General features: G+C 46.8%; 1 protein-coding gene across 2 annotated transcripts in view; it reads right to left on the bottom strand.

The window, feature by feature from the left end:
• Positions 1-13057, bottom strand: part of ATF6 (activating transcription factor 6) — a 105121-nt gene that overhangs the window by 56724 nt on the left and 35340 nt on the right. For both annotated transcript variants that reach the window (XM_066260999.1, XM_066261000.1), the window contains exons 11-13: positions 9953-10075; positions 4699-4812; positions 3056-3155 (exon numbers count right to left, since the gene is read on the bottom strand). In XM_066260999.1, the coding sequence (XP_066117096.1) occupies positions 3056-3155; positions 4699-4812; positions 9953-10075 (337 nt within the window). The remainder of the gene's footprint in view (positions 1-3055; positions 3156-4698; positions 4813-9952; positions 10076-13057) is intronic.

Raw genomic sequence — 13057 nt, 5'->3', positions numbered from 1 at the left:
CACAAGTGATTTAATGCCATATGAGGGAATTATATGGAGATTTTCTTACACCGATTCATTCTATATTTACATTTACTAAACTCTCATTAAAGTAGTCATACTTTTTTTGTGTGTGTGGCAGAGACAGAGTCAAAGAGAGGGACAGACAGACAGTAAGGAAGAGAGATGAAAAACATCAATTCTTTGTTGCGGTTCCTTAGTTGTTCATTGATTGATTTCTCATATGTGCCTTGACCAGGGGGCTACAGCAGACCGAGTGAGCCCTTGCTCGAGCCAGCTACCTTGGGCTTAAGCTGATGAGCCCTGCTCAAACCAAATGAGCCTGTGCTCAAGTTGGAGACCTCGGGGTCTTGAACCTGGCTCCTCCACATCCCAGTCCGACGCTCTATCCACTGCGCCACCGCCTGGTCAGGTAGTAGTCACACTTTTTTCCCTGAGTAGTCTGACATACTAAGTTTATTTAACAACAACACAGAAGTTAGAACTCCTTTGGTCACATTCCAGGCTGAGAGATGTATCTTATGGAGATTATGACACTTAAGACTCTTCTCATAAAGTTTTCTAAAAAAAAAAAAAAAAATAGCCCAAAAGCTTAGTTCATGTATCACAAGTTTCACGACTGTCACATTATTAAAAATATAACAATTTATGTTTGTCTAAAATAACTATTTTCCCAATGAAAAGTTCCTGAAGTGTGAAAGGTCCATCATGAAGCCAGACCCCATAGCTTTTACTGAGTTAAACACAAAAACCTTCATGCCTAAACACACCTGTGGACTAAGCCATCATTAAAGAGAGCGCACCTAAACAAGCAAGACTTCCATCCCTAGACTCAGAAATGACAAGGCTATAAAAAACTGTCTTAGACATACGGAAACAGAAATTGGACATGCCATTTACTCAGTTAAGATTTATACCAGTTAACAAGGAAACCTCTGAAACAATGGCAATGAGCTTTGGCATCTGTAGCTTTAGGGATTTAGCAAAAGGTCACAATAAAAAATGTAAGTTAGTAACATGAAAATAAGATTTTACATAAAATCTCCCATTGTGCTGTAGATTTGTCCACTTTTCCTTTGACAAAGTTTTGCCGCTTTTTTTGCTTCAGGTATTTCAAAGCTTTGTTATTAGGGAGCCTAGATATTTAGAATTCTGTCTTCTTGATTAAAGCACTTCCATCACTATGAAATTTCCATCCTCATCTCTTAATAATATTCTCTGTCTGGTCTACTCTGTCTAATGTAGCCATGCCAGCTTTCTAACGCTTAATGTTTGCATAGTATCACACTTTTTCATCCATTAATTATTCATCTGTGTGTCTTTACATTTAAATTATTTCCTGTAAACAGCATAGAGTTGGGTCTTACCCTTTTAAAAAACCTAGTTTGACAATCCTTCCCCCTTTTTTTTTAGCGAAAGACAGAAAGACAGGAAGGGAGAGAGATGAGAAGCGGTGACAAGCTCTTTGTGGACAGCAGACAAGCAGAAGACCCTTCTCCTTTCTGACTGAGCAGAAGTTCTTCCCGTCCTTCCGATCCCTCTAACAGCTTCTTGTCCCACATTTCTGACCACTCTCTACACTCACTACAGAAAAGATATGCACCCAAGATGCAGAGAAAGGGACAAGATTTAAACTACAAATCTCCACCAAATGTTCCAAGGCTCCTCCACCCCTTCCACAGTAAACCATTTATTTATCTAATGAACAGGCAAAGCGACCTATTGAGGCCAAGGGTTGCACTCTAAGTTCATGAGCCCATTTACCAGCTGTGGGACCCTCTGCTCTGCCCTATTCCACTCCTCCCCCGCCAACAAGGGACGCGAGCCCCACAAGATGTTACCAAACTTTCAGTTGGCAGGGTTTTGGATAACACTTAGGTCCAGCCAGTACACTAGGCTTGCTCGTACTGATTTGGAAAGCGGAAGGAGGAGTGCGCCGCTCCTCCGACCACAGTGGCTGATGTGCAGGCTGTGGAGGGCTGTCCACTGCGTGCCAACGTCAGGAACAGCTGTGGGACATTGCCCTGCCTGGGACACGGGTGGTGACTGCCTGGAGCCTCCAGAAGTACTGACACCAATAAAGATGCCAAGACACATGAACGGAGGGTGTTGGAGAGGTCAAGGGAGGCACATACTAGATAATCACAGACTCTTGGGATGTTGGAACTGGAGTTTATCTAGACCTGAATTCCTTAGTCACTGCTCAGAGGAAAGTCATCTGGGAACATACACCAGACTTTGTGTAGGTGAGAGAACCGAGTTTTATTCTATTAAGCTACTGAGAACTTGAGGCTATGTGTTATCACTGCTAGCGTTAATTACCTGGACCACACTGTACTCAAGTGGGCTCTCTCTAGAGAAGCCTTCTCTAACCACCCAATCTAAACCCACCACCATCTCTCAATTCAAACTCCAAACTCCAACCTCCAACCCTGCTTTTCCTTCCGACCATGCATCTCTAACTCTGAGCATGCTTACACGTTCATATGCCTGTTTGCTCTTTCTTTCTCCCCCTAGCACAGACACTCTGTGAAGGTGATGATGTGCCCTGCGCTCTCACCAGCTTGTTACCGCTCCCTCAGGTGATGTTTGCTGGGAGCTTCTGCGTGCCCCAAGCAGTGGTAAGCCTCTCACAAATGATGAAATGACAGTGAATGGTGCTCTGTGGTGAACAACACCCAGCAACACAGGTCCTAACTACAAGCTGGTGTTCATCTGCAGGGCACCCTGTCCAAGTTCAAGAATGCCCTTCATGGAGAAGGGCCTGCCCTGCCTAGCTAGCTGCCCCTGGTTTCAATACCCACTTTTTGAAAAGCTCTAAGAACAAAGGACATAAACAGTATGACTTATTATGCCACTTGTGCCAAAGTGTTTCATATGGATGTCCTGAAAACAAGTTTGGGGGAGACAGCAGGAAACAACAGTGGGCTGCTCAGGAAGTCTGAGGGCGTGCAGCCTAACCCAGGGCTGGTGACCCCAGGGATGGGGGTAGGCGGCCCACAGTCAGGGTTCCAGCTAAGATGGCCCCCTCACGCGGAGACGGGCAGAAACCCACCTGAAGAATGCGGGTTCTCTGCTGACTGTTCGTCACTCTTCTCAACTTGGTCCTTTCAACCTCGTGTCTGTGAACCCACCCTCGAAGTTCATGATTCAACCTACAAAACAGCTTCATTAATTACATACACTACACAGAAGTAAAGAGCTCCCCCTGGTAAAAAAAATAAATCTAACCACGTTCTATAGGTTCCAAAGAGCATTTCAAGTACCTGAGGATTCAACATTGCTTTTTGATTTGGAAAAGCTACGATACTTAAAATCGTTTTTTAATAAGACATGTATTTTTATATGGTAACATCCTCAATCATGAGTTCAAAATGCAAAGAAAACCACCTGACCAGAGGTGGCACAGTGGATGGAGCATCGGCCCGGGACGGTGAGGCCCCGGCTCAAAACCCAGAGATCAGGGGCTAGAGCACAGGCTCATCGGCTTGAGCACAGTCGTGCCAGCTTGAGCAGGAGGTCACCGGCTTGAGTGTGGGATCACCAACATGATCCCAGGGTCGAGCCTAAAGGTCGCTGACTTGAGTAAGGGGTCACTGGCTCTGCTGGAGCCCTTCCTCCACCCCCAGTCAGGGCACATATGAGAAAGCAATCAATGAACAACTAAAGTGAAGCAACTAGGAGTTGATGCTTCTCATCTCTCTCCTCCCTCCTCTCTCCCTTGTCTCTCTCCAAGAATAAATTTTAAAAAATTTTTTCAAAGAAAAACATAGCCAAATACAAATACAGGACACGCAGGTCTTTCCACAAGAATGTGTCTCCTGTTTCTGCTCTTGGGAGACGTACAGATAGCAGTGAGGACAGTCACCGGGCTCCTAACAATGGTGCGTCACAGTCTTCGAAAATCATCCTCTTTTGTGAACTCAAATACACAGGGGAAAAAAAAGACATTTCAAGGCACTATTATGCAAATTTTGTAACCAGAAGTTTAAAAAGCCTAGTTCTAGTACACCTTCCCTTTATTTTCCTTACTTTCTAGAGCAGCCGTGAAGTGGCTATGACCATGTCTGCTTAACTCTAGTTGACTGTTATATATACAACAAAAAAAACTAAAAGCAGTTTTAAGGTTCAGGTATAGGATCCAAAAATCATGAAAAAATCACAGAAAAAGCCCAGGGGAGAAGCAGATAAGAAAAGGTGCACGGGAAAGGGTATCGGATCACCTGTGCTCAAATCACCGCCTTCCTAGTGAAGGGGACGTGCCCTTGCTGTGACTGCTGCCACCCGCCAGGCTGACAGTCATCCTGAATTTTTTTTTTTTTAATTTTTAGAGAGGAGAGTGAGAGAGAGAAATAAGGGGGAGGGAGGAGCAGGAAGCATCAACTCCCATATGTGCCTTGACCAGGCAAGCCCAGGGTTTTGAACCGGTGACCTCAGCGTTTCTAGGTCCACTTTATCCACTGCGCCACCACAGGTCAGGCTCTGAATTTTTATTAATCTCATCCTGTGGTTTTCGATGAGATATGTAAGTCTGCCCCACACCACCATGTGGAATAAGCTGCTGTCTCCGTCCGGCTGGGGAACCGGACAACTGACATGCCTGGTTTCCGCACACAGACTCTCCCAGCTCCTGTCACCCTGCACCCACATGCTCCCAGGCTCCCAGCCAGCACAGGCCCACGCGGCGGACACACTGACCTGAGGGACTCTGTGGTGTTGATGAGAGGCTGGCACGGAGGGGGCGGGAGGTAAAGCACCGGCTCCTCACTCAACACCATCAGGGCCTTGTCATCCGAGACGGAATGATCAAACCTGAAACAGACACGCACAAACGCTCTCAATCCCGACCGCTCGACTATAAGAAGACCCTCACTGCCGTGAATTCTTCATGGGAACAAAAGTGTAGCACATAGCACAGCGTAAGGCAGAAGCCGACACTGCAGGAAGGAGGCGGCGTGGGGCGCACAGCAACGTGTCGTGCTCTGGTGCTCTGCAGAGACAGTGTGGTGACTCCTCTCCCACCACTTCTGACCAAGCCATCACTGTGTGCAGAGCTGGGCACAGATAACAGCACATGGCTATGTCTTCCTGAGCATCAGGCACATAGTGCTGCCAAGACAGCGGAGCTGGGGGAGCACCACTGACTGACAGCACTGGGTGACCAGGACACAATCTGTGGTCATTCACAGCTCTGCGGTGACAATACTGGACAGTCTCCTTCAAATACTGTGTGAGGTGGAGAAGGGGTGGCACTCATACTTGGCAGGAGGAAAACAAAAGTGTGGAAAAGCTGAATATTGAACCTGGAACTGTGGAGGAATCTGACTCACTCATGAGCACCAGGTGACGTTACCCAGTTACACCATCGGCTTAAGAGCACAGACTTCCCTAAGTCCCGCTCTGGTCTTCCTTCCATGACCCCACACCCAGGCGTGTTGTAGCAAGTAGACCCGAGCTGAAATCAGAATTGAAACTGGGGACGTAACTGCTAGTCCTTCCCTTCACTCTTCCAGTAAACCTTTCTCACTTAGAAACCTTAGATCTGTCCTGAACTCTACATGTGAAGTTCTGGATTTATAAAATTCGATAGGTTAACACACAGATTTGGAACACAGACCCACACTTTCCATTAATTCATTCAACAAATATTCACTGAAAAACAAACTGTGTTTGCACAGTGCTGAGAGCCAGGAACCCAACAGGGAACACGAGAGTGGAATCTCTGTCATCAAGATCTTCATGTGCAAGACGGACAAAACACATGAAAACAAACACATCGATCCACCCTGCGGTGATAGCTACAGAAGACACAGCAGCTATGGAGGAGCCAGTCTGAGGAAGACTCAGTGTGCTGTCCAGGCCTGAGCTAGAAGAGCCGCGGGAAGGCGTGTTCACAGGTGGAGGGATGGGGGTGAGAACCGTGAGGAAGACCACCCACCAGCCGAGGGCTGTGAGCAGGTGTGGGAGGCACGCTGCGATAAGGAACTGCAACGTAATGAGAATGCACAGAAGCATTTATTTCAGTTTATGTCTATACCTCGCCATTGTCGAGGGTAGGGTTGAGGGGGGTCAGGAGACCAGCTCGGAGAGTGCAGGGGGCGGCGAGGGCTGAGGACACGCGAACGTGGTGGGGGCAGTGGAGAGAGACCAGTGCAGACTCAAGGTCAGCGTTGGAATCCAGACCAATAGTGCTCGCTGAAAGGGAGGAATCAGAGCTTTTGCTGTAGGAAGTGGCTGGCAGCAGAACGTGGAGAGGAACCGAGCCCTCCACTGGGCACGTGTCCACTTCACAATGTTAAAATAGAAATGTCACGGAAACTATTGCATGGATGAGCCTGGAGACTCGCAAATCGGGACGGGAAAATCTGAGAGTTGCTGGACAGATGTGGACCGTGTGCTGCATGGAGAGGCACTGGGCAGAAGGAAAACGAGGTCACTGTCCAGACCTTGGGATCTGGACACAGGAAGTGTCCACAGGGAAGACTGTAACTCAAATCTGCAGCAAAAGCGGAACGTGTCAAGGAAGGCTGCACCCACAGCCAAGTGCTGAGAAAAGATCAAAGAAGATGAAGACAAGTTTCCACTGGATTTGGCTGCGCTGAAACCACTGGCCCCCGTGACAGAAACGACTGGGTGGAGTAGAAAAGTAATTTAAGGTAAGAGACTTGTACACATGCCACACACAAGGCCGAGAAGAGACGGCGGGAAACACACATCATCCCTGTCAGTGTGGAGTCAATTGGAATAAACAGATGGTCTACATGGGATGGCGGCACACGCAGTGGGTGAGCAGCCTACGTTTAAGTGCTGAGAGGGCAGAACGGGCCCCGTACTTGGTAGACTCTGCTTGTCAGAGAGGCTGTCTGCCCACTGAGACCAGGAGCAGACACCTGTCACACACACGTCACCCTAGAAGCAAGGTCTGCATGCCAACAGAAACACAAGCGCTGTTGTCCATCAGAAAAGTCCGAAACTGCTCTGGAACACACATTTCTGACTTATAATTTTATTTCCATGTGATAAAGTCTACTAATGATTTCTGCACATCTGTGCTGACTGGCTTTGTTCTATCAGCCAAATGTAGTCTTTGGAAAAGAAAGGAAAATTCAACAGAAGAAATACCAGGAAAGAGACTGGGTGGGGCTGAAGGGGAAGACGGGACTGTCTCAGCCAGCGTCCATCTGGACACAGGTCCACACCACCCTGCCACGGCCAGAGCTCCAAGGCTGACCGCACACCACTCAGTGGTAAGAATCTCAGCAGAAGAGAGTCCAGGACTGTGCTGGTGAGAGGTCCTGGAACCAGAGCAGGTGCTGTTGATGCCTTCAATGTGGGACGGAAGGACCTAAACTTCTCGTCTACCCAGGACAGTCCTGAGTGGAGCCCAATATCCTGACACAATTACCACTAGCACTGCCTTTCTCTCTCAGGAGTGACCCAATCTGGGTGATGAATTATATGGTCACCTTATTCTATATCACACATTTCTTTTTTTAATTGAGAGGAGGGGAGGCAGAGACAGACTTCCACATGTACCCTGGCCAAGATCCACCTGGCAAGCCCACTAGGGGGCGATGCTCTGCCCATCTGGGGAACTGCTCTGTTGCTCAGCAACCAAGCTCATCTTAGCACCTGAGGTGAGGCCATGGAGCCATCCTCAGCATCCAGGGCCAACTCACTCCAATCGAGCCATGGCTATGGGGGGGGGGGAGGAGAGAAACAAGAGAGGGAAGGGTAGAGAAGCACATGGAGAAGCAGATGGGCACTTCTCCTGTGTGCCCTGACTGGGAATCGAACCCAGGACATCCACACACCAGGACAATGTTCTACTGGCCAGGGTCATATATCACACATTTCTAAGACTTCAAAAACATGTCATTAACTATTAAAAGATAAGCCAATACAATATTTACTATAAATTATAGAATTGGCATCTATTATTTTATTTGAACCATTCTTATCTCTTAAAAGACAAACCATAATACAAGTTGCATTAAAAAATAAATACAAGTGTCATGGCACAGTACAAATAATTCACCTAAAATTCTTTTAAATACAAATCCCTATTCCAAATGTTGTGCAAACTTTTGGTGTCCCTTACTTAGTATTTATAATGACAAAAGTAAGAACATGAACTTACTGAACTGATAGCTATTTAAACCTCCTGAGCTGCTGAACAATCATCTTAGATAGTTCAAGAGACATGCATGTAGCCAAGAATCTATAATCTCCATTTTTAGCAAGACCTGTAACCCACATTACGCACAGGCAATGGTGACTTCAGGTGGGGACAGAGGGATGGCTTACATTTCCCGTCTTACTTTGAAAGCTGGTCAGTTATAGCCTGGATGTCATCCAGACCAGCAGGCTGAACTAGGGGAGCCACAGCACACGCTTTCTGGGAGCCATCTGCTAGAACAGGTGGACAAACAGGTAGGTACAAAACAAAGAACAGTCTTGTTTGTGTTACTGAACTGTAACGTCAAGTTCTGATCAATAAGCTATACATATCTAAGGGACAACTCTCAACTCTCATAAACCCAAAGACTGCTAAATTTAAAGTGTAACTTTTTTTTTTTTTTGGTGTGCTGCAGAATTTTTTTTTTTAATTTTACTTTTATTAATTTTTTAGAGAGGAGAGAGAATGAGAGAGAGAGAGAGAAGGGGGAGGGAGGAGCAGGAAGCATCAACTCCCATATGTGCCTTGACCAGGCAAGCCCAGGGTTTTGAACTGGCGATCTCAGCATTCCAGGTTGACGCTTTATCCACTGCGCCACCACAGGTCAGGCTTAAAGTGTAACTTTTGATGGCTCTCATGTGGACAAGAGAACTCAAAATCACAGACGGCCGTGGCAAGCCTGGACAAATGACATAGTGAAATTAAAGACACCATCAAGCTGCAGCCACATCCTGGGGCACTGCTAGGGGATCACTGGGGTCAGGGCTTCAGAAGTTGGGAAGTGTGACATAATGCTGTTTCCTACACCATGGCAGCCGCCACAATCTGTGCAGCAGCACAGTGACCACCACACAACCCCTCGAACCCTCCGCCACATGCGGCACAGCACTTGGCACACTACAACCCCGGAAAAAAAGAACTCCAGCGTCTTCTCCAAGAAGGCTACAGGGATGCAAGCCTGAAGGACTGGCACTAATCTCACTCAGGGGGATGGTGTGACAGTGAAGTCGGCAGAACGTGGCCTGCGGTCCGTGACACCTGGGGTTCAGAGGAGGCAAACCTTCACAGATTTCAAGCTTGCACTGTGCCATGGGTACCACGGGGCCTCCCTCTACCTATCAGTCACTGACCAGCTCCATCTGGCTCTAATTAAAATTCCAGATAACACAGGGAAGTGCTTACCAAAAATTATACAGCTCTGAAAACGTCTACCTGATCCATTAAACTGGTTAACTTCTAGGTAATATAATAAAGAAATTCTATCTCCCCAAAATTATGTCCTTTCTTGTTGACAAGCTATATAAAAATTTACCAAGACAGCATTAAACAATAATGAGGGGAGAAGATTCAGCAGAGATCATAACAAACAGCTCGCATGCTTTTATCTGTGATGGCAGAAAGGTTTGACCACACCACTCTAAACTCGTGCCCAGCAGAGGACACAGCAACACGTGTCAGGTACAACCTATGTGTGACCACATGATCAACAAAACAGCTACATTAAAGGTATCATACACAGTATCTTGTGCACATACTGTGCATGTTTCAAGACATATATTAGTGCAGAAAGACCACAACTCTATAAGAACTCTGAAACAGGGAAAGGTCTCAGAAAGTAAATATATTCCAAGATCCCATCTTCCCAAAAAAATGTACTCCTGGCCTCAGTGCTGGTCTGCTCCCCAGCTACACCGCGTGTCCCGGTGCGGATGGGGCCGTGCTGCACCACCTGCATCCGCGCCCCTGAAGCTGCTCAGCACACACGCATCTCACCTGTGGCTGTCTCTCTGGACGATGCTGTCGGCTGCGTCCTTAGCAGAAAATTCGAGAAGATGCCTCCTTTGATTTGCAGGGTTCACGCTAGGGCTCATCCTCCTGGAATCCTGATCCAACATGCTGAACATTTAAAAATGCAAAACAAGAAGTGAAATAAAACCGTGTCACACGTGCTACCTGTAGCTCTGCACACACCAGAGCGCCACAGCAGGTCCTCAGGCACAGCACAAGAAACAGGGCCTGGTGTGCCTGGACCACTGCCTGCATGCTGAATGCACGAGCACAGCTCCAAAAAAAAAAAAATGTGTAAGTATAAAAATACCTCATTATAAGCTATTTAAACAAAGCCAGTACTCTACATCCTTTAAAAACTCTATATTAGTATAAATATAAAGTAGAAATGAGTATAGCACTCACATAAACAAACTTTAAACTCAGATAATAACCGAAATAAGAAATTCTCCAACAAGGAAATGCTTCAAATGAAATGGGAATTACTCTACCATCAGCCAACTTCATTAGCCTTTACATAAATCCCAGAAAGCAGGCTATCAAAGCCAACAGGAATTATTTTATCAACTATTTATTTTTTTATTTATACATAAAAATCTCCTACTTACTTTTTTCTCTCCACTCTCCCCCTAATACCCTCACTCATCAATGCACGTTCTCTTGGTGGGTCTCAGACACACACACGCACACACGCTTATACATCATACGCTGCAGTAGTCATTTAACACTTCCAAGGCATGAACCTGCTAACCCTGGGCTTAGGAACTCAGCTCACCAGTGTCATACTCTGTGTGCTTTCCTCCAGGGCGGCACACACACACGTAATCTATACTAGTTACAGTCCTCGGGAAGCACCAGAGAAGGGACACCAGGTTCTGCTCTGAGGGATGGAGAGGGTAGTGCAGGACCCGTGGTTCTGGAAGAAACGTTCCTCTGGGCACAGTAGCTTACCTTCAAATTTGAGGAAAGGTTCAATCAAGACTGGCCTTACAGACATTGCACTTTTTACACGTTGAGGGTCTGTGGCAACCCTGCATCAAGTATGGCTGTCAGCACCGTTCTTTCAACAGTATTTGCTCTCCAGTGCCTCTGTGTCACATTTTGGTAATTCTCACAATACTTGAAAGTCTTTCATGATTATTGTATTTGTAATGGTGGTCTGTGACCAGTGATCTTTGCAATCACTGTTGTCACTGTCTGGGGCAACACAAACCCTGCTCATATAAGATGGTGAACTTAAAGGATAAGTGTTGTGTGTGTCCTGACTCCTTCACACTGGCGTCCCCCCAAATCACCCCCTATCCTCAGGCCTCCCTGGCCCCTGAGACACAACAATGTTGAAATCATGCCAGTGAATAATCTACAATGGTTTCCAAGTGTTCAAGTGAGAGGAAGAGTCATGTGTCTCTCACCTTAAAGCAAAAGCTAGACATGACTAAGGTTAGTGAGGAAGGCAGGTCAAAAGCCAAGACAGGCTGAAAGCTGAGGCCTCTTGTGCCAAACAGCCAAGTTGTGAATACAAAGGAAAAGTTCTCGAAGGAAGTTAAAAAGTGTTACTCAGTGACCACACGAATGATAAGAAAGTGGAACAGCCTCATTGCTGATGTGGGGAAAGTTTGCATGGTCTGGACAACCAAACCAGCCCAAGCCTAACTCAGAGCAAGGCCCTGACTCTCACTTCTGTGAAGGCTCAGTGACATGAGGAGATTGCAGAAGAAACATGTGAAGCAGCAGAGGGTGGTTCATAAGGTTCGAGGAGAAAAGCCGCCTCCACAACATAACAACGCAGAGAGAAGCAGCAAGTGCTGGTGTAGATGCTGCTGTGAGTTACTACAAGGTCGGGCTCTGATAATCTATGACAGTGGCTGCACTCAACAATGTAGCACCAATGTAGACAAAACAGCCTTGTATTGGAAGAAGACACCATCTAGGACTTTATACCAAGAGAGAAGTCGGTGCCTCAATTCAAAGCTTCATAGGACAGGCTGACTCTCTTGTTAGGGGCTCATGTAGCTGTGACTTTAAGTTGAAGCCAGTGCTCACTTAGCATCCAAAATCCTAGGGCCCACCCTGGCCAGTGAGCTCTGTTGGTTAAGAGCGTCATCCTAAAACACTAAGGTTGCGGGTTTGATCCCCAGTCAGGGTACATAGAGGAAGCAACCAATGAACCTACAACTAAGTGAAACAACAAAAGGATGCCTCTTTCTCTGTCTCCCTAACATCAATCAATAATTTTTTTTAAAAAAAATCATGGAGCCCTTAAGAATATGCTGGCTTTATCTGCCTGGGCTCTATAAAACCACCAAGCCTGGAAGATAGCATGCCTGTTGTAATATGGTTTACTGAGTATTTTCATCCCGCTGTTGAGAAGTACTGCGCAGGAGGTTCCTTTCAAAATATTACAGCCCCTGACAGCGCACCTGTTCACCCATGAGCTCTGGTGGAGATGGACGAGACTGATGCTCTTTTCATGTCTGTAAACAGAGTCCATTCTGCAGCCCACAGATCAAGGATAATTTTGACTTTCCAGTTTTATTACTTGAGAAATACATTTTTCAGGCTATGGCTGCCACAGCCAGTGACTCCGCTGAGGATTGGGGCAAAGCACACTGAACACCTTCTGGAGAGGTCTCCCCATTCCAGAGGCCACTGAGAACATCCGTGATTCATGAAGAGGTCAAAATATCCGCATGAACAGGAGCCTGGAAGAAGCTGATTCCAACCCTCATGGGTGAGGAACCTCTTTGAGAGGTTCCAGACCTCAGGGGAGGAAGTAATGGCAGACACGGTGGAAACAGTAAGAGGGCCAGCACAAGAAGTGGAGCCTAAGGACAGGACGAAGCCGCCTCACTCCTATGATGAAACCTGAACAGAGGCGGAGGTGCCTCTCGCGGATGAGCAGAGAAAAAGGTTCCTGGGTGGAAGCTGGCCCTGTGAAGGTGCTGCGAAGACTGCCGACATGACAGCGAGTAAGGAGGAATAGTACATACACTCTGCCGACAAAAAGCAGGGCAGGCTTTGAGAGGACTGGCCCTCGTACTGAGAATGGTGCCACTGTGGACACCACACTACCACACAGCACCACAGGCT

This window comes from Saccopteryx bilineata, chromosome 2, assembly GCF_036850765.1.
Source record: "Saccopteryx bilineata isolate mSacBil1 chromosome 2, mSacBil1_pri_phased_curated, whole genome shotgun sequence".
Lineage (NCBI taxonomy): Eukaryota > Metazoa > Chordata > Mammalia > Chiroptera > Emballonuridae > Saccopteryx > Saccopteryx bilineata.
Note: the sequence above shows the minus strand (reverse complement) of the source record. Positions and strands in the feature narration are given on the sequence as shown.